At 37.9% G+C, this 25775-nt stretch overlaps 3 protein-coding genes across 3 annotated transcripts; 1 reads left to right on the forward strand and 2 right to left on the reverse strand.

The window, feature by feature from the left end:
* Window positions 1-3020: 3020 nt before the first annotated feature.
* On the reverse strand, window positions 3021-6132 carry LOC306879838 (proteasome subunit alpha type-7). Its single transcript, XM_079433042.1, has 7 exons — window positions 5873-6132; window positions 5014-5140; window positions 4595-4719; window positions 3953-4075; window positions 3748-3867; window positions 3579-3641; window positions 3021-3463 (listed from the first exon to the last, which is right to left on the reverse strand). The coding sequence occupies exons 1-7, from the start codon at window positions 5972-5974 to the stop codon at window positions 3368-3370; spliced, it is 756 nt and encodes a 251-aa protein (XP_079289168.1). The 5' UTR covers window positions 5975-6132; the 3' UTR covers window positions 3021-3367.
* A 5169-nt stretch (window positions 6133-11301) lies between these two features.
* LOC306880317 (zinc finger protein 521-like) lies at window positions 11302-16602 on the forward strand. Its single transcript, XM_079433775.1, has 3 exons — window positions 11302-11469; window positions 12133-12336; window positions 13322-16602. Exons 1-3 carry the CDS (start codon window positions 11430-11432, stop codon window positions 15886-15888), a joined length of 2811 nt encoding a protein of 936 aa, XP_079289901.1. The 5' UTR covers window positions 11302-11429; the 3' UTR covers window positions 15889-16602.
* Window positions 16603-19901: 3299 nt separating this feature from the next.
* LOC306880549 (putative G-protein coupled receptor 132) lies at window positions 19902-25144 on the reverse strand. The gene is made up of 2 exons (XM_079434147.1): window positions 25028-25144; window positions 19902-22764 (listed from the first exon to the last, which is right to left on the reverse strand). Exon 2 carries the CDS (start codon window positions 22760-22762, stop codon window positions 21677-21679), a length of 1086 nt encoding a protein of 361 aa, XP_079290273.1. The 5' UTR covers window positions 22763-22764; window positions 25028-25144; the 3' UTR covers window positions 19902-21676.
* Between the last annotated feature and the right edge of the window lie 631 nt (window positions 25145-25775).

The following is a 25775-nucleotide window of genomic DNA, read 5'->3' on the forward strand; positions in this document are numbered from 1 at the left end:
CTGGGCTAAAGACAAAAAGGACTGGACTGCTGCTGAGTGGTCCAAAGCTATGTTCTCTGATGTAAGTAAATTTTGCATTTCCTTTGGAAATCAAGGTCCCAGAGTCTGGAGGAAGAGAGGAGAGGCACATAATCCACGTTGCTTGAGGTCCAGTGTAAAGTTTCCACAGTCATTGATGGTGTGGGGTGCCATGTCATCTGCTGGTGTTGGTCCATTTTGTTTTCTGAGGTCCAAGGTCAACGCAGCCGTCTACCAGGAAGTTTTAGAGCACTTCATGCTTCCTGCTGCTGACCAACTTTATGGAGATGCAGGACTTGGCACCTGCACACACTGCCAAAGCTACCAGTACCTGGTTTAAGGACCATGGTATCCCTGTTCTTGATTGGCCAGCAAACTCGCCTGACCTTAACCCCATAGAAAACCTATGGGGTATTGTGAAGAGGAAGATGCAATACGCCAGACCCAACAATTCAGAAGAGCTGAAGGCCACTATCAGAGCAACATGGGCTCTCATAACACCTGAGCAGTGCCACAGACTGATCGACGCCGCATTGCTGCAGTAATCCAGGCCAAAGGAGCCCCAACTAAATATTGAGTGCTGTACATGCTCATACTTTTCAGTTGGCCAACATTTCTAAAAATATTTTTTTTTGCATTGGTCTTAATTGATATTCTAATTTTCTGAGATACTGAATTTGGGACTTTCATTAGTTGTCAGTTTTATTCATCAAAATTAAAGGAAATAAACATTTGAAATATCAGTCTATGTGTAATGAATTAATCTAATATACAAGTTTCACTTTTTGAATGGTATTACTGAAATAAATCAACTTTTTCATGATATTCTAATTTTATGACCTGCGTGTGTGTGTGTACACACACACACGCCTTCGTAACAAGTACATGAAATTGTGAAATTACATACAGGTACATCGGAAAAAATTTGAATATCGTGAAAAAGGTCAATATTTTTTGTCACTCATTTCAGAAAGTGAAACCCATATATTATATAGATTCATTACACATAGAGTGAAATATTTCAAGCCTTTATTTCTTGAAATTTTGATGATTATAGCTTACAGATAAAGAAAACCCAAAATTCATTGTCTCGGAAAATTTGAATATTACATAAGATCAATAAAAAAAGGATATTTTAAACAGAAATGTCAGGCTTCTGAAAAGTATGTTCATCTCTATGCACTCAATACTTGGTTGGGCCTCCTTTTGCATGAATTACTGCATCAATGTGGCGTGGCATGGAGGCAATCAGCCTGTGGCACTGCTCAGGTGTATTGGAAGCCCAGATTGCTTTGATAGCGGCCTTCAGGTCATCTGCATTGTTGGGTCTGGTGTGTCTCATCTTCCTCTTGATTCTCTATGGGGTTCAGGTCAGGCCAGTTTGCTGGCCAATCAAGCACAGTAACACCATGGTCATTGAACCAGTTTTTGGTACCTTTGGCAGTGTGGGCAGGTGCCAAGTCCTGCTGGAAAATGAAATCAGCATCTCCATAAAGCTTGTCAGCAGAAGGAAGCATGAAGTGCTCTAAAATTTCCTGGTAGATGGCTGCGTTGACAGTGGACTTCAGAAAGTGGACCACAGTGGACCAACACCAGCAGGTGACATGGCAGCCCAAATCATCACTGACTGTGGAAACTTCACACTGGACTTCAAACAACATGGATTCTGTGCCTCTCCACTCTTCCTCCAGACTCTAGGACCTTGATTTCCAAATGAAATGCAAAATTTACTTTCATCTGAAAAGAGGACTTTGGACCACTGAGCAACAGTCCAGGGCCCGTATTCCTAAAGATTCTAAGAATCCTTTTAGAGAGCTCCTAATTTAGCTTAAAAATGTCTAACTGGGAGTCTTAGCTTAAAAGGGATTCAAGACCAATCTGAGAGCAAGGAAGACAAAAACGTTTATCTTAGTGAGGAGGCGGGGCTGTTCCCGTTGCTAGCTATGACACATTCTTTTGAAGACTGTGATTGGTTTGTTGTCAAGAAGGAAATAAAAGAGTGCTCCTTCATGTTTTGTCCATTTTCTCCGCTGCTAAAGAAACTCTTAAGCCTCTTAAAAGTCCTCGTCCGTACGCCTAACAATTTTGGACCTTAAGACCTCTTTTAAGGGTTAAGATGCTTTCGGAATTACTTTTTTTCTTTACTAGGATCTTTTCTTTAATTTTAAGAGGAAACACCCACATTTCTAAGAATTTTCTTAGAATTCTGTTACTAGGAGCAACTCTTAGCACTAAAACTTTTCATGAATATGGGCCCAGTTCTTTTTCTCCACAGCTCAGGTAAGACGCTTCTGATGTTGTCTCTGGTTCAGAAGTGGCTTGGTAGCCCTTTTCTTGAAGACGTCTGAGTGTGGTGACTCTTGATGCACTGACTCCAGCTTCAGGCCATTCCTTGTGAAGCTCTCCCAAGTGTTTGAATCAGCTTTGCTTGACTGTATTCTCAAGCTTGCGGTCGTCACTGTTGCTTGTGCACCTTTTCCTACCCAAATTCTTCCTTCCAGTCAACTTTGCATTTAATATGCTTTGATACAGCACTCTGTGAACAGCCACACCTTTCAGAAATGACCCTCTGTGACTTACCCTCTTTGTGGAGGACGTCAATGTTCATCCTCTGGATCACCAAGTCAGCAGTCTTCCCCATTATTGTGGTTTCAAAGAACAAGAGATACCCGGAATTTATACTGTAGGGATGGCCATTAATTGAAACTCAAATATAAATATTCTAATATCTTGAGATACTGATTTTTGACTTTCATGAGCTGTAAGCTCTAATCATCAAAATTAAAACAAAAAAGCTTTTGAAATGTTTTACTTTACGTGTAATGAATCTTAAAATATATGAAAGTTTCACTTTTTGAAATAATGAACTTTCACGATATTCTAATTTTTTGAGATGTACCTGCACATCCCATAATAATATTGTAAATTAAAATAATTTACTACTACCTGTTACAATCAAAGGAGTGCTTAGGTTTTCATCACATCAATATAAGGACATCAGTCCATTGGTACAAACCAAAAGAGTTTATTAGGAAACATCAGTCAGAGCACATTCCCCCAGAATTCTCATCAGTGGTAAAGAGCAGTGTGTGAAAACTGACCAGGATCTACAAGTACATGCTTGACAAATTACTTGGTAACCCCAAACCTGAACATGCTTTTATTATTTTGATTTCTAAAAATATTTCCTGGAACAAAAACATATTCACAGATACTGTGGGTTCAGCAGAAGACTGAGAGACTGTGCTCTTAATGGATGAGAGGAGGAGGGTACAGTGTGGGCCTGAGCCAAGTGAGTCTGTCCGTATAAACAAAACTAAGAGAGGAGCTACACAATCATGTGAGTGATTTACGAAGACTTCTTCTGCTTCTTCTTCTCTGCCTCCTCCTCTTTCTCCTTTTCTATTTCGGCGACCAGCGTCTCGATTTCTTTGGACTCCAGAATCTGTAAAAGAAGAGAGATGAAAGGAATGTTCCAACATTAGAGGGATGACAAGAATGTAGTGTCAAGACAACTGTAAATAGATGAATATACAAAAATCATAAATCAAAAGTTTTACCTTTAGGGGCTTGTTTCTTCGGATCACAGCCAGCTCAATGTTCTTGCCCCCGGATTGCACAACCTGTGTATCACAGATCATATACAATCGTAAACATGTTATATCCTGTCAACTTCATGATATGAGAGTCTGTTTTGAATACATGTGACTATGGTAACATGGTGTTTACCTCTAATAAGGCTTTGATGGCCAGTTTGATGGCATCGTTATCACTCGCGATGGCTTCGTCTGTGTAGTTTTTCTCCAAAAACTCCCTCACCGTTTTTGCACTGCGTCCGATAGCGTTTGCCTGATGACACAAGTGAGAAGAGGGTCAATACGTCACAAAATGAGTAACACCTGAATGTTACAGAAACAAACGGCTCTAACTTTACCTTCCACGCGTGGTATGTTCCAGAGGGGTCCGTCTGATATAGACGTGGAGTCCCATCATAGTCGAAACCAACGATCAGGGCTGAGATGCCAAAGGGACGGCGTCCGTTGCTTTGAGTGTAGCGCTATTGCATGAGCAAAACAATGAATACACAGAATAATATATATCTAGCAGAATGAGTCACTGTAACAGAGTAAACTACCGCAAAGGTAAATTCTGTAAATTTACCCTAGGGTTGCACAATTAATAAAAATTAAATAAAATTAGCACTATGACACTGCAGTTATCAAATCGCAAAGGCTGCGATTTAAATAATTAAATGTGCTGCATGTTTCAGAGTGAAGCATGATTGTTTGCACAAACTCATCTCTGCATGTGCTCTGATTTTGAGTTGCTTATAATTTGCATCTTTCTTAACTTGTAATGAAAAGCACTTAGACCAGATGTTGTCAGCAAAAGAGAAACTTCAAGGTTTTCCTGCTGTTTTTTTTTTTCCAAAATAAAAGCTTGATGGTTTAACATTTGAAAATTTAGCGCATTTAGCCATACAGGTCTGGAACAACATGGGATTGAGTAAATGACACAATCTGAGTGAACAACTCCAATAAATGGCCTGTTTGTGTACTGGAGTGAGGGATGTCACCTGTTTGAGTGTGGCGATGTAGCGGGTGATGTACTCCACAGTAACGGGGTCCTCCACTGTCAGTCTGTGGCTCTGGCACTCTACTCTAGCTCTGTTTATGACGATCCTGGCATCTGCAGTCAGACCTGGACAAACACAAACACATTAACAAGTAAAAAACATGCTCAGATCACCCATATGCACTGGAGAGTCCAGATTAGAAACCATTCAAATACACCTATTCTGTCAAGTCAAAGTTTTTAATCAAATATCTAGTGGCCCCAACTGAAAGAGTTAAAACATGAAAAGTAATAGATGCCACAACTTTCAGGGATCGTTTTCCATGAATGAAAGGGAATGGCGACTGATAAACATTATAATGACAGAACCATCCCTTCATGATTATAAGCACAGCACAGATGTAGAAGAATAAATCTTACCTGCAAAGGCCATGCACACATGCTCATCTAGAGCACAGATCTTCCTGACCGTCCTCTCCTCCTGAAGCTTTGCCACAGACTTCTTCTCTACACCTAGGACAACAATATCCTTCCCCCTGATGCCAACCTTTAATAAATAAAAAGTTAGGGTTAGTATTTGAATACTTCTAACGTTTACAGAAAATACAATAATTTGGTGCAAAAACAAGTTTTATATTCATATCTAATCTAAACTATGGGCACATCGCCCTCTACCGGATTTGTTGTCCATCACAGTCACAGAATGAAACTACATGAATCCTACCGTTACAGTAGAAGTCCAATAAAACGTAACATCACAAATAAACTATTAAAATGGCATTTAATTATTTAAGGATCGTTTAACAGTCGTCACTTTTACAACGAATCCAGTAGTTACATGAAGTTTACCTGGACATGCAATTTCATTGATTAGTTAACCGGCAAAATGATTAAACCCCATTTCCTTCCTTTGATTTCTTTTTAATAAAAGTAGGACTGTACTGGTGCAGTATTTAAAATTCATAACATAAATATGTGGGGGAAAAAATCTAATTAAATCAAAGAATATATGATCTAGCTTAACATAAGGATAGTCCATGCTAATATTAGCCGCAACATGCAAGTCACGCTTAGCTGTAGCATATCAATGAAAACCGCTGCAAATAAAGCCAACGACCCAGCTGCTTCATAACAGCCTTAATCTATCACTATATTTATTCCTGTATCCAGCGCTTGTTCGCTATAATCATCCGTCAATCGGTCATGAATGTATATTTGTGTAGCCGTTAGCCACCGCGCTAAAGCTGCGGCTCAAATGTAACCAAATAAACACACTCACAGCTGTGGAGCCCTTCTTTACTGCTTCCTGAGCATATTCCACCTGAAACAGGTGACCATCGGGAGAAAAAACTGTTATAGCTCTGTCATATCTAGCTGCCATTTCTGCACACTAGAAACAAACGCACGAATTAAGGTGAAATTGTTGCCTGTGACTTTCGACTCGCAGCACAGGAGCTTTCGAATTTGATTTGCGCATGCGCAGGAACAACGCGCATTGAATGGTGGGACTTGTAATTCTCAATGCACTAAACTCATGTGACTTTCTTTAACAGCGTCCCGTTTTTCTTTATTTTTTGAATAATAATTGTTTCTAGTAACTTTTTATTTTATTTTTTTTTATAATTTATTAATTCATTCAAAAGTCAGTTTTATCTGTTGAGATGTGTTTTGTGACCACAAACGACTTAAATAAATAATTAAAATAAATAGCCTACGATCTGCCACATAACTACAACACACAGGTAGATATCAATAAACCATAATTCCTGAAGTACCTTGTTTGTTTGTTTGTGAGAAATGACTACTAAAAATTTTCGGCTAAAAATATTACCCTGCAATTAATTTATTTTTGTTTAATAAAAATTACTTAAGGGAATGGAAGTGTGTATTTACTTTTTCAAATAAAATGTCTGAATTGTGTAATATGTTTATTTCTCTTCCCTTCTGTTTCTATGTATGTATACACACACACACACACACACACACACATATATATATATATATATATATATAATTATTATTATTATTATTTAGTCATTTAGCAGATGTATATGTGTGACCCTGGACCACAAAACCAGTCTTAAGTGTCAATGTTTGTCAATTGAGATTTATACATGAAGCTGAATAAATAATCTTTCCATTGATGTATGGTTTGTTAGGATAGGGCAATATTGGGCCGAGATACAACTATTTGAAAATCTGGAATCTGAGGGTCCAAAAAAATCAAAATATTGAGAAAATCACCTTTAAAGTTGTCCAAATTAAGTTCTCAGCAATGCATATTACTTATCAAAAACTAATGAAGTTTTGATATATTTACGGTAAGAAATTTACTAAATATATTCATGTAACATGATCTTTACTTAATATCCTAATGATTTTTGGCATAAAAGAAAAATCTGTAATTTTGACCCATGCAATGTATTTTTGGCTATTGCTACAAATATACTCCAGTGACTTGTTTTGGTTTTGTGGTCCAGGGCCACATATATAATATATAATAGAAAACAGTTCCCATTTAAACAAATATTATAGACATTTTAGAAATCTAGATATTTTATTTTAGTTATTTTTTTTCAATCGTTATTAACCAAAAGAAGATGTTTGAATTTGCCATTAAAGACATGACCACTCCAGAGCTATTTAGCTACTTTATTTAACTGTTATATCACAAGGCCTCAATAGTTTTGAACAAATGGAAGACAGCATGATGTCTTCGACAAATATCTACAAGTACATACCAACACTTTCATGCTTCTACTTCAAAGGCCATTTTGGTGCCACCAAACCTCTCATCAATGCTTCATCAAGAGCATGGTAAACCTGCAGAGAACAGGTCACAAGTCTCCCATACCTTATTAAAAATGTCCTTTTAATTAAATTTAACAAATAAGAATACATTAAACTAAATATGATGCATCTGGGAATAGAGGGGTTTGTGTTCCGAGACCATGGAGCAGTGTTCAAAGAGACAGAAATGCCCACCCACTAGTATTCCTTAGCTGTGTATTCCCTCAAACCAAGCTAATGAGGACCTTCTGTAGTGCTCGCTAATGTTCACAACCTCAACATTTCTTACGGGAGTCACCTGTGTGGGACATAAGGGGTCTCTGAGCAAGTGTGACCTAGCTAATAACATATTAGGTCTGTTCTGAAGTAGACCAGGTTGTGGGGAACATATGGAAAAGTGCATTGGGGAGTGTCTCTTCAGAGTGATTTTTCTGATGTTTTCTGCAAATTGTATTACTGCGTAAATCTGCCCGTGTTTACACATGCTGCTTAGCCTGTGATTTAAAATAAACTTTTTACACACATTTTATTAAATTTTACAATAATATCTTCTATGCACATTTTTTTTTCAGGTGCTGAACAATTTCAGGAGGTCAGTTACAAAGGAAAACGTCTTCTTTTTTAAGGTAGAGAGTACCTTATACCACACAACCCTATTGCAGCTGCTTGACCTTGACCTCAGCTAGAGTAGAACTGAAGTGAAGTCTTTTTTCATTTCTCATCCACTCTATATCAGTCAGTTTTGTTCACTGACTGAGCTGGGATCATCATCATTAGCAATCAGCTTCATCGCTGGCTCTGTAATTAGCTGATTAATAAAAATTAACCTTCAAAGTTCATTAATATCACGCAATAATTAATCTTGATGTCCTGATTTAAAAATGCCCCAACTCTTTTTTCATTTCCTTGAATTGGCAGTGGTAAAATGTTCATAAAGATAATTGTCTCATAAGATTGAATACACTGTAGATAATCATGCCCCTCATGAGCACCCTCTGTTGGAATGTGTTATGAAATCTCTTGGGAATTTTTTTTTTAAAGGGACAGTTCACTCAAAACTTTGAAATCAGCATCCTATGACTTTCTTTATCACAGATGGCAACATTTCTATAACAGAAATCATGCTTTTCTGTTCAATAGACTTTCATTCTGTGGAAGAGAACGTAGTGAACATTCTTCAAAACATCTCATTTTGTGTGCTACAAAATAAATGAAATCAAACAGGTTTTGAATGACATCAGAGTGAACTAAAATGTTTGTCTAAACTATCCCTTTAAGAGCTAATACCCTTTCTGTAGACTTCCAGTCAAAAGCTTTTGAACAGTAAGGTTTTTCATGTTTTTAAAGAAGTCTCTTCTGCTCACCAAGCCTGCAGTAAAAGTTTAAAATATTTGTTTACTATTTAAAATAACTGTTTTCTATTTGAATATATTTTAAAATGGAATTTATTCCCAAGTGATTTCAAAGCTGAATTTTTAGCATCATTACACCAGTCACATGATCTTTCAGAAATCATTCTAATATTCAGATTTTCTGCTCAAAAAACATTTATTATTATTATTATTATTATTATTATGTTGAAAACAGCTGAGTTGATGTTTTTTCCAGGTTTTTTGATGAATAGAAAGTTCAGAAGAACTTGAGAATTTGTCTGAAACAGAAATGTTTTAATTTTAAAGCTTTTTATTTCAGATAAATGCTGATCTTTGTATCTTTCTATTCATCAAAGAATCCAGAAACAAATACTCGACTGTTTGAAATATTGATAATAACAATAATTATAATAATAAATATTTTTTGAGCAGCAAATCAGCATATTAGAATGATTTCTGAAGGATCATGTGACACTAAAGACTGGAGTAATGATGCTGAAAATTTAGCTTTGATCACAGAAATAAATTACATTATAGTAGTTTCACTGTAAATTATTTGTTCTAGGACAGTCTAATAAAACCAACTGGATGCTTGAGGATATGAATCAGAACTAACAGCTCTCCTCCCTTGAGATACTCTGATTGGCTGATACATTATTTCCTTCAGGATCTCCTTTGCGCAAAGGTTGCTTTTGCATGTCAATACCATCTATTTAAAGCTACACTATAGGCCTATACACATATTCACAAATGGCCTAGCTCTTCATACGACTTATTCAGGTTGAGAGTGATGCAGATTCATAATGTCACCTAAGACATGCAAGACATGTATCACTACATGGATACTTAATGGTAAAGTCAACTCAAACTATACATGAGTGACCCAAAATGTTACCACCTCAGAACCTGACCGACATGTTATGCTGTTGTGTGTCTTCATTGCAACATCCCCTCTTTTATTCACAAAACAGTCACAGACAAGTGTCTCGGCAGCTAATTCAAAACTCATTAGAAACATGCAATTGTAGAGCAGACTCCCAAAGGGATCCAGCTTTCTAATCAACGTTCCCTACTGCAAAGCCCATTCAACGGGGCGGCTCATAACTAACGTTTCCACAGAGAAATTAAACCGAGGTGTCATTATGAAAGGAGATGCTCCTCTGATGATTTCATTATGACAGTACCATATGTTTGATGGTATATTATAGATTTTGAGAATGTTAAAAGAGCATTTTGTATTTGATAGGTTGTGTAATTCCTTTTGATTTAAAATAAACAAAAACAATAATTAACTGAACAAAATTAGTCAAATTTCATGTGGACTAGCTACCACTTTTGTTTTCTTTTTTTTTTCTCAAGAAGGTAAGAATATCTTAATTTTATATAAAGGGATTTTAGTATATAAGAAAGTTTAAAGGAATATGTTTGCTGAAAATGCACTCAGCCTCTGGCCATTCAAGATGTAGATGAATTTGGAGAAATAGCATCCCATCCAAACAGCTGATAAAAACATCACAATAATCAACACAGTCCAGTCCATCAGTGAATGTTTTATGATGTGAAAAGCTGCATGTTTAGATTTGTTTATTACAAACACACAGCTTTTCACTTCACAGGATGTTGAACTGGAATTGTGTGGATTATTGTAATACACATGTGCTTGGAATCTCATTCTGATGGCACCCATTCAACTGCAGAGGATCCATTGGTGAGCAAGTGCGTAATGCTAAATTTCTCCAAATCTGTTCCGATGAAGAAACTAATCTACATCTTGGATGGCCTGATGGTGAGTCAGTTTTCATTTTTTTATGAACAATTCCTTTAAATGCGTATGAAATAGACTGGCTTCAGCCTCCTGTTCCTGAGGAAATGACCCTTCACATGTGTCTCTTTCAGAGGAGATCTCAACAATGTTAGAAAGTCAGATTTCTCGATTGTCAAGAAAAAATTACATTTCAACACAAACTTGAACATTTCTCATAAAATTATTCAAAAATCAAACTAGCCTATTTGAGACATTCCAGTAAAAACAAAATTAGACCAAGTTAATATTTAAGTGAAACATAACTGGGAACTATTTAAGCATCTTGAGCTATAAACTAACAACCTCGGAGCGCTAAAAATGTATTTTGGGGTACGTGTGTGTGTGTGTGTGCATGTTTATGTGGTTTATGAGGACACAAATTTGTATAATGACATGGGTATGACAGAGGTATTACAATATGAAGGTGGTTTATGAGGACACCTATGTCCCCGTAATTCAAAAGACTTAAAAAACATACTAAATGGTGTTTTTTTGAAAATCTAAAAATGCACAAAGTCTCCTGTGAGGGCTAAGTTTAGGTGTAGGGTTGGTGTAGGGCAATAGCACACACAGTTTGTTCAGTATAAAAACCATTACGCCTATGGAGAGTCCCCATAAACCACAAAAACCAACGTGTGTGTGTGTGTGTGTGTGTGTACAGTGATTACGGCTCAAGCGAGCCCCCGGTGGCGCAGCGCGTGTATGGAGTCATCCCGCTGCTGTAGGCGGGGGCGAGCCCCTTTGCCCGTCATATTAATGTGCTTCCCCGCTATTCCTATCCCCGGAACAGTACGCAAGTATTTTCTCTTGTTTGCCGCTTGTGTTGTCCTGCGTTTGCAAACACTGGACAGCTGCCGAAGTCCTTTGCAATGTCTCGTCGAAAGCAGGCGAAGCCCAGATCTTTGAAAGGTACGAAAGGCTTTTTATTTATTTAACCACTTGCTTCCTTGTTGTCTCGAGTGAAATCCGACCGCGGGACAAATCGACTGACAAGACTGTCATTATTTGCAGATCATTAGGCTGAAGATCAGTGTGTCGGCAAAGATCTAAACAGGAGACAAATTGTTTTGAGCAGAACTTTCATTGCATTTTTGAGAAGGCTAATGTAATTTCATTCAGAGGGGTTTTCCATCACTCTTGTATGGTGCACATCAATACTGATTTTTTTGAAGAATTATTTTTCATGATAATAAATGTACCGTGATAGAACTAGCTCGGTATCGCTATCTGTGCGTTTATAGGAGTCATTTGCTTATTTAGGTTTCCCTATAGAGATGATTCACTCATCCACGTATTATAGTTCATTATTAAAAACTAAGACACCATGAAACTTAACAATGAATGATAAGTATTTCAAACAGTACCTGTCTTCAGTGCACCCTTTATTTAAAGCGCAAACATGCTGGATGAAAAATAGATCTAAATATACACTTTGCCCTTTGGCAAGGGGTGCCATAGTGTACTGTTATATTTTGTCGTTATTATTGGTTAGCTGATAAATATAGCGCATTAAATGTGAATGGCTTTGTAACTACCAGTCACTCTTTCTTGCTCACAATTTTTTCTCCACAGGTCAAAACGGAGAGATAAATACAAAGGAAGATAGTAAGATAGTGGGGAAGAAACGTTGCTCCTGGGAGAGGAGAAAAGAAAAGGATGAAGAGTGGGAAAGAACTGAAAAAGAGAAGGATGTAGACGCTAAAGAGCACAAGTGTGCAATCCTACAGCAAGCAGAACCATTCTCCCAACAGAGGCTGAAGTACTGCTGCGGTACAGGTACACACTTCCACACTATCTTTCATTTTATATTATCCTTCACACTGATAAACTGTGACTATATCCATCTCTCTCTGTATCTCTTCACAGACAGATTAAAAGACCTCTAGGGTTTTATATTCCGGGTTTAGTGTGTCTGCATGTTTGAGTGACCTTTGAATTAGGTATATTTGCAATTCCCTATCTGCACACTTACAGAATTAATCATGCCTTTACAAATGATTTTGGATTTATGAAACTGCAATTACTAATTGTGTGAAGACACATTTTTATGTTTTTAATATGTTTTATCCTTTAAAGCAGTTACATTAATCCTTTGATTCAGTGTATAATTTGCTACCATGATTTGGGTTTTGGTTTTTCTCTTGTACATGTTTAGTACTTTAAAGTAGCAGCACTCCATTTGTTCAAACTGTGAATCTGGTCCTCTCACACTGATAGCAATTTTAGTCACAGTGGGACTGCTCATTATGTGGCCACATACCGAGCTAATTACATCTAAAAAAGTGTGAAAAAGAGCATCCAATTCATATTTGTGGTGTTTAGTCTCCTCTTATGATGCTGAATTATACTTTAACCCACCAGACTTCAGCAAGTCCTCTTGAAATTAAAGAGTAGAATTCTTAACTATAACACAACAGTTTTGGTTTATAGTGTACAGTGTTGGAGAAGCAACACATTGCTCATAATTTAAATTAGTTAGAATTGAAGGTGTCATTTATCATTTAACTATCACGTAGTTAAGTACACCACAATTTAATAAAACAGCAAACTACATTAAAGTTATGTAAACGGAGATGTCTTAATTATATACTGTAATTATAATATATAATTAGACTGTATACAGTATGTATATATCTGACAATTACTGCAAATGTACTTAATTTAGAATCACTGCAAAAATTTGTTGTTTTCAGTTTGTTTGTTTTTTCAGCAAAAAAAAATTCAAAAGTTGTTAACATTTTCCTCTCTTCTCTGTTGATAGCAAATCATAATGTGGAGAAAGATGAAGCATGTTGTTTGGCTTTGTCTCTTTCCCCTGGTCCTTCCTCCTCAGACCATGAAGATGGAGCTGACCTTGGATTCAAGGGAGACACATATAAAGATCATCAGAGACTTGGTCAGTGTGGGAGGGCAAACATTCCTTTGCCTGGCAACATTTCAGTACCTCTTGAAATATCCCAAAAAGATAACAGCAGTGAGACCTTCATAAACAGCAAACAGGACTTGAGTAATCAATATGAACAGGGTAGTGTTATGTCCTCCCAACATCTCTCTCTTCCAAATGATCCACCGAATAACATGGAGGACACTGAGAAAAGACAACCAAATTGTGCTGCACCAGCCACTGCAAATACTGCAGAGATGGCATTTAAGACAATGACGACTCCTGCAGAAAAAAGAAAGTCTCATTTTGACTCAAACAGTTGTTTAGGATTCTCAAAAAAGCTGAAGGCTTTCAACAATTGTGTTCATATTCACAACCACGTGAACCCCAGAGCACATCCACAGCCCCAACACATGGAAAACAAGATCAGCTCTAGTTCTGAGATCCTGACTTTTCCATCTGAACAACTGGAGCACCAAAAAGAGGCTAATGTGATGCTAGGCCACTCCGTTTTGCTTGAAGCTGCAATCACGGCGGCCGTTCAAACAGTTCTTCAGTGTAGCTTCTGTCCCACTTCGTTAAAAGACCTGAATGCCCTTCAAGAGCATGTTCGCCAATCGCACAACCCGGCTTTAATCGAGAACAACGTCTTCTTCTGCTCGCAGTGCTTCCGAGGATTCCTGACAAAGGACACACTAGATAATCATGTGCAGCAGACCCACTGTCTCAAACTTGATCCAGATTCGGAAGAAACAGCAGAACGGAAGTCTTTGATTTTCTGTTCATACTGCACTCATTTGCCTATGTTTAACAGTAAGCTAAAACTGATGCAGCATATCAAAAAGACACACAAGAACATGAACTTGATGAACCTTAAAGACGGAAGGATGACAATGGGTTCGACGTCTCCCCAGTCTATCAATAGTCCAGCCAAAAAAACGGCATTACCTTCAACTGACTTCATCTGTGACCATTGTGGGGCCAAATACAACGATCTGGATCTGTTTCAAACTCACCTGAGTTCCCACCTGAAGAGTATGCTTCCAAAACTTAGGTGTCCAGAGTGCTTCAAGGATTTCCCAAACCATGAATCTTTTAAGCAACACACCATTTCTCATTTTAGCAATACCTCTACGCTCTACATCTGTGAAAGCTGCAGTAAGACCTTCACCAGTGTCAAAGACTTACATGGACATCTACTCGAGATGCACACCATTGTGTTTTACCACTGTTCCCTCTGCCAGAAGGGGTTCAATTCCAAGATATCTATTCAGGTTCACCTGGCCTCCGAGCACAGTAACAAGAGAACCATGTTCCACTGTACGTCCTGCGAATGGGACTTCAAGCAAGAGCATGACTTGTACCTGCATGTCAAACAGAAGCATCTGGACAAACAATGCAAGGTGTACTGTTGCATCTTCTGTGCAGAGTCCTTTACCACGGACATTGAGTTGCAGTGTCATATCACAACACATAGCAACAAATGCAGTCCCTGCGTATGTACCCAGACCAGATCTCCCCTCGAGGTGCCCTTACACGAGAAACTCTGTGCCAAGAGCCAGAGCGCTGAAGGTAACAACGTGACCCCTCCACCTGTCTCCGAACCAGTTGCCAAGGACAGCGCTGGAATGCTGCCAGTGAATAGTGAAATAAGAGACGGTAAGGTGGAATCGCTGTTCAGCCTTCCCACCGAAAGCAAAGGGAAGGCAAATCTGAACGATCCTATGTTTGCCTGTGAAATCTGCGGAGCTTCGTACACCATGGAGTCCTTGCTCGCCAACCACCAGCTGCGAGATCACCACATACAGCCCGGGGAGAGTGGCACTCTCAAGCGCAAAGTGGAGGCAATCCAAGGGAGCCACAAATGCAAAGACTGTTCCAAGACCTTCTTCACTGAGATGGCTCTGTGGGAGCACGTCCAGACTCATCTAGGCCCCACCAAGCACTGCCAATGCCCCATCTGTGGAGAGCGCTTCCCTTCACTGCTAACTCTGACTGAACACAAGGTCACCCACAGCAGGAGCTTGGACACAGGCAACTGCCGCATCTGCAAGCTTCCGCTTCACAGTGAGGAGGACTTCCTGGAACACTGTCAGAAGCACCCAGACCTGCACAACTCACTGACAGGCTTCCGCTGTGTCGTGTGCATGCAGACTGTCACCTCCACTCTTGAGCTGAAAATTCACGGAACTTTCCACATGCAGAAGGTCCAGGGTGATGATCTGATCAACAGCTGCACGGATCCCTCCAGCCTTAATCCTGACCTTAAAACCTCCTCAAGCATTACTCAGCAGGAAACTGTGACTATGAACGTCAATACAATCGAGCATAAACTCAGAGACAATAAGACTAGCATTTCTGTAGTCAACTGTTGTTCGGCTATGGCTCTCATACCGGAGGAGAGGGGCAATAAGAACACTCTCACCCAGACCTCAACAGTTTGAGCCAACGGCAAACTTAATAAAAGCTATCACTTGTAAATGACAATATATGTACCCTTTGATTGCCTGTGATCTGAAGTATCTGTTTTCAGTCATGCATTATGTATTTATGCCTTAAATGTGTGAAGACATAAAGATGTTTGGGAGAGGCTTTTTTCTCCCGTCCGGTTTTAAAAGTGGTTTCTTTTGTTTTGAGATGCTTGGCAAATGACTAATTCTCCCAAGTGCAAGGCTAATCTTCATTGGACACTTCTGAACTCAGATTTACTGCCATATTTGGATCATTTCCTGTATCTTTGTTGCGTTTAAGATAAATCCTTGTGTTAAGAAATGGAACTGGATCTGGGTGGATCTAGGCAGTAATGAGTTGCTGATGACTGAAACTGCAGATGCGCAGAGGGGCAGAAAAGAGGATGAGATGTGGGCAGTGGGACTTGATGTTCTGAGGGAAAGAGTCATTAGCAGTGTTTAATCAAATTGAAATCTAAGCAGGCCTCTTGGTAAACTTTATGGATTATATGTAGGGCTTTTGGACAATGACATCTGATAATCACAAAACAATTAAAATTTGATGTATTTTTTTATTATGTCTTTATAGTAAAATATCTGCATCTCTGCCTTTTTGATATTTTGACTCAATTTTATTTATGTGTCTTGTTAATTGTGTATCTGTATATGATGGTCTGTTGCAGAAAATTAAATTGCATTTATGCGTAAATGTGTAAGTGGTGTGTGTTTGTATTTTCAGATCTTCATGCTATGGTATGTTACTGGACCGATGTAATAACAATTTGATGGCAGGATTTGGCTTCCTCCATACTGTGGCGATTCCTCACACTAAAGTGTTTGTGCATTTGCTGATCATTTTATAAGCAGTACAACTATCCATTTAATTAACAACTGATTTGTTGATCTTTGAAAATACAACTAAATAGAAGCAGTGGATCACAACGTGATGTCTGTGCATGTTTTTGAGGAGGGAAATTAGGTAATAGAGCCCTAAAGCTGGAAGCCACCAGGACAAAATGCTGCCTCATTTGGAAATACCCCTCAATCACCATGACAGCAGCTGGGCTTTGACCATAGACACAGGAAGGAAAAGCAGCATCATTTTAGGCACGCGCCTATGCAGTAAAAATGCATTTGCAGAAAAAATGATAAATACACCCAAGCAAACATTTACTAATAAGTGTAGGGTGTTATAAATCTGTAAATAATTCATACAAGAACACAGAAGTCTGTATCAGAAACTTGACAGGGTTAATGAACTCCAGTCTGATTTTATATAATCAGAACACAAATGTTGATTTATTATTTGTATGCTATAGAGGCATAGCGATCATCCCAGAAAATGTTTGGGTTAAAACGTGAACTTGGTTTTCCTTTTGTGTATCCAGGCTTTAGGCCAAGATAAAGTCGGCTGTGAAAACATGATGCCGGGTAATGCCCGGACCATCTGTCAATAAGCTGCTTCTCGAGTGGGTCGAGTGCAGAGGAGACATGACTATAAAGACAGTGCAGTTCGATTGAGTTTTGATTCCAAATATTTAAAGTTGCAGGGTTAAAGATGAATATTAGGTACAACACAGTGCCATAGTGAAGTGTCAGTAGTGCAAATATACAGTATTACTCTTTCTCCTAAAGGGATAAGAGTGAATATAAATCAAGGCACGATAAGTCTAGAACTGAAAATGAGCATGTTGTGTATAAAAGGTGTTATCAAAAAATACAGCTGACTAAGATCCTTTATGTTCTGGCTGTTTAAAGACCAGGCTGACCTGCTGTCCGGGTGCACTCCCAAGAAACTGTAGGACTATGCCATATCAACATCCTCCCGGGATGGAAACCAGGGTGAAAGCTTCCTCTTCCTACTGATATCCAACATCGTCTCCTTTGTTTTTCTGTGTTTTTCCTTTTCCCCCCACATTCAGTCACCAATCATTTCTCTCACACATCTCACATATCCAACAATTACATATGCATATGTATAGTGCTAAATATAAAGTCATATATAAGTGCTAAATTAGACAGTGGAGAAACATTACATGCACGACTGCAAGGTGAAAGTGGGACAATACTTCCCCCTATTGGCTAAATGTGTGACACTACAAGACCCGATTAATTTGTTTTAAGTGGACTTTTTCATCTTTTCTTTTAAACGATGTTGTCACAGTATTGGGCATTAGTTATAATACTAATATACATGTGTATTGGCACTCTAGTACATGTATTGCATTCTACTGTGTAAAGTATATACTATGTGATGTCCACACTCCCAATACAATATGATTGGCCAATTTGAATATGATTTAAGGTAATATAAAATATTGTAGTATTATCAAAAACAGAGAGTATATAGGCTTCTGCGGTTCAAGAGAGGGATCACATTAAAATAAATGAAAAAGCTTTCATATAATTTCGCATATTCACATAATGACCAGTAGATGGAGCCGCGAGAATAAACACGAATGTGTGCGGACCCAAAATGTCTTTTAGTATACATATTATTTTATATACTGCTATTATCCTACTATAAATTCAATTTTGTCAAGCTTCTGTTTAAATACTTCAATGGCAAAGTTAAATCAACATTTTCCCTTTATCTCTCACTCAAGCCTCAGGGTGTATGGAGTTTATACTGTGTTTGAGAGCAAAACGAATTATTTTGTAATTAAAAAATAAAAGTTTGCCAAAAAAATTCTTCTTAAGGCTCAAAAATAAAGAAATTGAAAACAAAATAATTTGCAATGCGTGTAAATCTCTGAAAAATCATACTTTTCTGTTCCTAAGACACGTTTAAAACTTAAGGGGGATCGGGCCTTCTCAATTGTGGAATAACTTGCCTCTTTAATCTTCAGTAAAGACATATCTTTTTAAAAAGGCTTATGGGCTGAAGTAACTGCTGTATACAGTTTTATTGTGTGCATATTTAATGCTGTGTATTACTTGTCATCTTTTTTTAGTTTTGTTTTATGGTTATTGACTTAATACTTTTCTGTGCAGCACTTTGGTCGGCTGTCGTTTTTAAATGAGCTATAAAAAATAAAATAAATTAAACTGAACTGAAACTACAGTCTAGATCAATGTAATGTCTCAGACTTAGGCCAAAAAAGTTAATAATTCACTGCCATTTTTACTGTAGGCCTACATCGTCTATGGACTAAGATAAAGAATGTCTTACTCTGTACATTAGTGTAAGCCACATTTCACAGAAACAAGATATTGTTTCACAATCTCACACATTCTTTGTGAAATATAGTGTTGTGTAGATGTTGTAGTGTGGAAATTATGACCGCAGACTGGGGCAAGACTATTTACACTTACAGTTAGTCAGTCACACTCTTAAAAATAAAGGTTCTAATTAACCATCAATGGTTCCTCAAAGAACCTTTACCATCCATGGAACCTTTTCATTCCACAAAAGGGTCACACTTAGAAAAAATGGTTATTTTAATAACTGATCACTGAATGGTTCTTTGGGGAACCAAAGCTGGTTCTTCTATGGCATTGCTGTGAAAACCCCCTTTTGGAAACTTTATTTTTAAGAGTGCGGTCAGTCTCAGACAAATGCCCAGCGCATCACAACAGGGGCGGACACCAATGGGATGATTGTTTGCTATTGGCTGAGGCCAGCTGCTGGCTGCTTAATTATTCATTGAGGGAAGGGCCAATTAGGAACCTATCTTGGTAACTGAGTTAATTATTCATGATGTGTACAGTGGAAGGAGAGGGCAGACATAGATGACCAAGAGTTTGTCTGGCTTTTAGCTTTTGTATTAAAACACCAAGAATGTCTTGTTAATTTTTTACTCAAAAGTGTGAAGGAGGAAGGATCCTGAACTATTGCACTGGTTTAACATGTAATCAAAAATAGATTTACAGTAGTCAGCATTTTTTTATATATATATATATACACATCTCTCATACTTAAGAGAGCACACATATAGGTCAGCACATCAGAGATAGTTTTCAGTGACCCAAATTTTAATCATCAGACCTCAGAAACCAATAGTTTTCCATATTTAATGCTGAAATTACAGATTATCGCTTATTAAATATTTCACTGTGCATACATTTTTCAATAATTTTTTTAGTATCTGTTGAAATATTTTATTTAGTCATTTTAGTATCATACTCTTAAAACCATAATTAGTCCATGCCAAGTTCATAGGAAAAATATTGTGCTTCTCTTGTAATATCGCTTGAGTTTATTTACAGTTTCTTAAAAGAGTAGCATTATGTGCAAATTATCAATCATAATTTACTGGTGACTGTATGAGAAAAGCTTGACTGCAATTTATTATGGTCTGGTTTACCAATTAAATCTTGGAAAATAGGACAAATGGGAAAATCAAGCAAAATAAGAGTGTTACACCTAACAAAAGCCATTGTCCTGAAATTCATTAAAATAACATTAAAACAAAAATAATCATAATGCAAAACACATCCATTATAAAATATTATAAAAAAACACACACACACACACACATACAAAATAAAAATAATAATTTAAGGAAATATCTTTGTACATAAAAAAAAACTTGCCAAAGAACACTGTCATCACTAAATGGCATGACATTCGATTTACAAAACAAAACACCGAACCTGTATTACAGTAAATTATATGGGAACATAAAAAAGTGATGCTGTATGTTGTTGGAAACAGTCGGTCTCAGACATTAGCCAACACACCATCCACCCTTTGAAGCTTTATTGCACAGAAAAGGCAATCACTTTCCACACTCTCAGAGAAAAACACACAAAAATATTGTACCTTTAGGAGTACAACGGTTTGTCAGTACCTTAAAGGGACACCTTTGCAACTTATTTACCCCTAAAGGATTCATAATAGTACCATAAGTGTACATATTCCTATATTAAGGGTGCATGTTACTCTAAGGTACTGCACAATTTAGGGGCTTCTTTACCCCTAAAGGATTCATAATACATATTCCTATATTAAGGGTGCATGTTACTCTAAGGTACTGCACAATTTAGGGGCTTCTTTACCCCTAAAGGGTGCATATTAGCACCTTAGTATAGTACAAAAGTGTCCTTTTGAGTGTTCTGTCCCAGTGACAAGCCATTGTACCCCTAAAGATACAAATTTTGCTAAATTTTTTCTGACAGTGCGTAACAGCAAGCTCTAATCCGATTGGCTGGCTTGATCCACCGTATGAGATTGAAGCTGCACATTTGGACTAGTCCACTTGGAATCAGAAATCATGTTTACAAAATGCTGAGCTGCAACAATAAATCGGTCACTGGATTTGCCATAATTTGCTCAGTTTGTAGCACCAAATCTGTGATCAGTTTTGAGGCACTTAGTAGCAGGTAAATAGAATGTTATCCCACATTATGTCTGAAATTCTGGGCAGAAATTCTGAGAATCATACACAATTTCTGCTATTTTTGTTTTGTGAACTTCTTTCATGCACAGTATTAGTTATTTTGGTATGATTGATTTTAGATAAAGGCCATGCAAAAACAAAACATGAAGTTAATCACTTTAAAAGTGGGTAAAATTGTTTCTTCCTGTCTGCTGAGTTTGTACTTATCAACACAATCTGGAGAACATGCTCTAGATAGGAGTCCAAAATATTCAGAAGCTGCAGCTCAGACTATTTTAGGAAGTGTGAAATTATAACAGGAAATTCCCTTTTTTTCTCTTTTTTTCTTTTTGCAAGATCTGTCGAACTTCAAGTTGTTGTTATATTGATCCTGCAACAACCTTGATTTGTCCCTTTCTTCCAAGTTATCAGTAAAAAAAATGTCCAATGCATCTAAAATTTTAGCATGCAGTGGGACAAGTTGTTCTCATTTGACCGCCCTTTGTTGGGACGGGGTCTGAATTGCTTTTGGAGCTGTGCATGTTGTGCTGGCTGCTGTGCGTCGAGCGCTGACTCAAGCTGACTTTGTTACACAGCGATGCCATGCCTCTTCTGATCTCCTGACGGATATTGTTGCTGGAGAGCACGTAGAGAATGGGGTTGAAGGCGCTGTTGAATGTCGACAACCCTAAGGAGATTTTGTAGGGCGTGTAGATATGCTGTTCAAAGTGACAATCCTCTTGCAGCTTGGGGAAGTGGAAGGTGATGGCGCGCAACAGCAAGATAATGTGGTACGGAGCGAAACAGATCAAAAACAACGCCACCACAGCCACAGCCAGGTAGCGCACCTTCTCTTTCTGATGAGGCTGGAGGCCAGTACTGGCCTGAACGTTGGCAAGAATGGCTCTATTGGTGAAGATCAGGATGGCAAGGGGGATAAAAAAGCCGATGCAAACGCGAGCGTAGCTGAATCCCGTAACTATCGCTGAGCTCTGGCTGGGCTCAAAGCAGCGGCGTTTTCCTTGGGCAGCATTGCCTTCAGACATGATGAAGACAGGCGTGTGACTCAAGCCCACCACCATGTAGATTGAAAATGCCACAAGAGCTGCGATGCGTCCCTGGCGAAGACCGCGAGACTCGATGGCGTAGACCACCGCCACATAGCGGTCGATGGACACGCAGCACAGCAGGAAGATGCTGATGTACATGTTGTTGAAGAACACAAAGCCAGTCACTTTGCAGGCCAAGGAGCTCCAGGGCCACACGTGGTTTTGATTGATGTACACCGTCCACAAAGGCAGCGTGAAGAGGTAGGTGAGGTCGCACACGGACAGGCTGAGCAGGTAGATGCCGAGGACGTTCTTACGACACACCTGGTGGAGGGTGAGGTAGACCGTGGCCAGGTTGGCTGGCAGGCCAATTATAAAAACCACAATGTAGAGCGTCATCAGAGGAATGCGGTCATCTTCATAGGATATTTGACAGGTCACATTCTTACTCTCATTCGTGGTCAAGATGCTCGGTGACACAGTGGATGCATGCATCATATCTGGAGGGAAAATAAAGAGAGAAATGAGAATGACGGGTGAAACACAATTGTGGGAGCCAACACATGACATTGTCACAAATTGAATGATTTTTTTTTCTTCCAATGTTTTAATAATTTCTTCCCTAATTTTAGTTTGATCGTGGGCACCTTGGACTAATTTGTTCCCTCGTTTATTTAAATAGCAAGCCACATTGTAGTAGGTCATTCTCTTAATTGTAATCGAGTTAAATCTTTGGCATGAGGCAATGAGTTAAGTCATGTGAATACATTTTAAAAAAAAAAAAATACAGTATAGGTGCAGTTAAAACTGTAGAAAATGTACATATTTCAAAATAAAAAAAATAAAATAAAAAAAAGAGTTTCACAAATAAAAATGGCAAAGTATAAAAATAAAGTAAAATAAAAATAACAGAACACAAAAAGGTAAATGCCTGTTTCTACACACTAAATTTTAAATAGAATATGTTTTTAATTTTTTTATGCTACATTGGGCATGTCTAATAAAATAAAAAACATTTGTTCCAGATGTGTTAATGTTAAAGGTTTTTTTCTTCACTTCTGTTTATGTATATTACTTGTGATATTTGCTAGAAAGGTGGTATCTGTCAAAGATCAGAATCTAAATTAATATCCACATTCAAAGCCATTTTTTCTGCAATGATTCTCTGGGTTTTGTACCTAAAATCAATATTTCACTCTCACTTTGATTCAAAAATCATTTTGAGGCATCCAACATGCCCACAGGCACTGAATTATGCAACTAAGGTGACAATTTGGCACAGATAAAAGTAGTTTCCCTTTTGACCTGACCACTGATACGCAGCAAAAGGCTAAAACTTTCCAATCAGTGTTCCTGCCATGTCTCATCCACAGTAAAACATCCCCATTCTCCTTCATCTCCACACAGCACATTGTACCACTCCCTATGTTTGCCCCAACTAGACAAGACAGCCACTGAAATATTCATAGAGACCCCATCATCCACGGGGAAAGGGGAAAAACAAGTGCATCAGAATGGAAACATGCTAGTGGAAACCACATTTGCTGCTCAATGAATTATATGAATCATAGCATAACGGTCTTACCCTCGAAATTTCATAACCTTAAAATGAGTGGTTAATGAGACCACAATACAATAGGCACAGTAATTGAGTAAGATGTTTTTAAAGTTCAGGAGAGTAATGGCAGTTAAACCACCCATTGGTTTATGCAATCTACAGACTAAGAGTCACTCCCTTTTTTTGTACTCGATTCTTGCTTTTTACACAAAGAAAAAGCCCCGACCTTGCACATAAACTCTACAGAGAATTGGCCAAGTAAATAGTGCAAGTCCTCAATTTGACCTAATGACACTAACAAGAACAGCTAGACAGGCAATAATGGCACTGATGGAAAGACACGGATACAAAGACAGCGAAGGGAGGAGAAGAATACAAACAGCATTCATCTTCTTTGTGTTCTGTGACCTCCTTATAGTCATTAAATCACTGTATGGGTGTTAAGACAGATACTGTGACTTTTGCATCAGATGAAACCTTTTATTTCCTCGTCCCATATCATTAGTGTCAAGACTAGACAAGATGCTCAGTCAAGTGTATGAGACCTTTATTTTTAGACGCTCCAGGCAGATTCAGGGAAACAAGCTCAAACATGATGCTCTACAGCAAGAAGATGCAAGACATACCAATATTTATGCATTTATTGATGCATTTCAAATGTATCATAACAGAAAAATAATATAGTTGTTGAGTCTAAATTAAACTGACATCTTCATTAAACATTCATGACTCTTTTGTTTAGGCTACAGCTGACACAGAAATCATTCTAACCTATCAAGTAAAATTATGAGTATTATTGTATTTGTTTGTTAAATATAACATTTAACACTTTACATCTATGTTTTTAAAACCTCATAAGGTTCCTTTAAAATAGGGTTAGGATTAGAGGTTAGTCCAACTGGTATTTTCATTTCAACTATCAGCCAACTTTCGAACTAATGATCTGCTAAGGATGAATCTTAGTTATTAATAAAGTTATTATTGTAAGCTATATTAAATTGTTTCAGAGAAAACTGTTTTTATGTTAAAATTGAAAACTCCTGCTTTAGATAAAGCACATGGCCAATCAGGTTACACATACATGTGAAAAAACACATCCTGTTTTCAGATTGTCCTACATAGAAAAACCACTGGTGCTTCTCAATATGTCAAAGAAAATATGACATGTTCTATAAATGTAACGGATAAAATCGCGTGGCTCTTACCTCTAAACGGCGTTAAGAATGTGTCCACTCTTCACCCATAACCATTAACAGTGAAGTAGCGCAGCGCGTGCAATGATGAGGGGCAGCGCACGCACATCTCTACACAAACACACGATCACGTGATCATCGCACGTCTGCTTTTTGTGACAGCAGGTTCAAATAAGGTGTTTCAAATGAATTTCAAATGAAAAAGGAGAAACCTCCAACGCAAACCCCAGCACTCAACGCGCACGATGCTCAACAGATACATCAGTAGGATCTGAAACAGTCTGTATAAACAGTTTCAAAATGTTTTTCAAGCCCACCATCATACCTCGAATTATTGGACATATATTAGCCTAAATATTTGTAGGCTATATTAAACCTACAATGTGTCAGGATTGAAATATTCGTTTTCTTATATCACATTACCACAGTAACGTACAGTTATTTTAATTTAAAAAAATAAATAAATAAATTAAAATGAACTTTAACAAACTTGAAAAAAAACTTTCTCTTTAATAAAGTTTGACCACAGCACATTTCTGAACATTGTAAATAGTTACAGCACAGTTGGTGTGATCAGTCATTCAGAGTCGCTGAAAACAGACCAACTCTAGTCTAATGGAAAACATGAAGAGTTTCCATAAACATTTGCTGTGGTCTAGATCAGAGCGATCTCAAAACCAGAACAATATACTATGAACATTGCCATGACTTGTCTCTGTGTTTAAGAATTTCCAGTGAACTAAAGATCATTTAATTATTA

The sequence above is a fragment of the Barbus barbus genome, assembly GCF_936440315.1.
Source record: "Barbus barbus genome assembly, chromosome: 14".
In the NCBI taxonomy this organism is placed as follows: domain Eukaryota; kingdom Metazoa; phylum Chordata; class Actinopteri; order Cypriniformes; family Cyprinidae; genus Barbus; species Barbus barbus.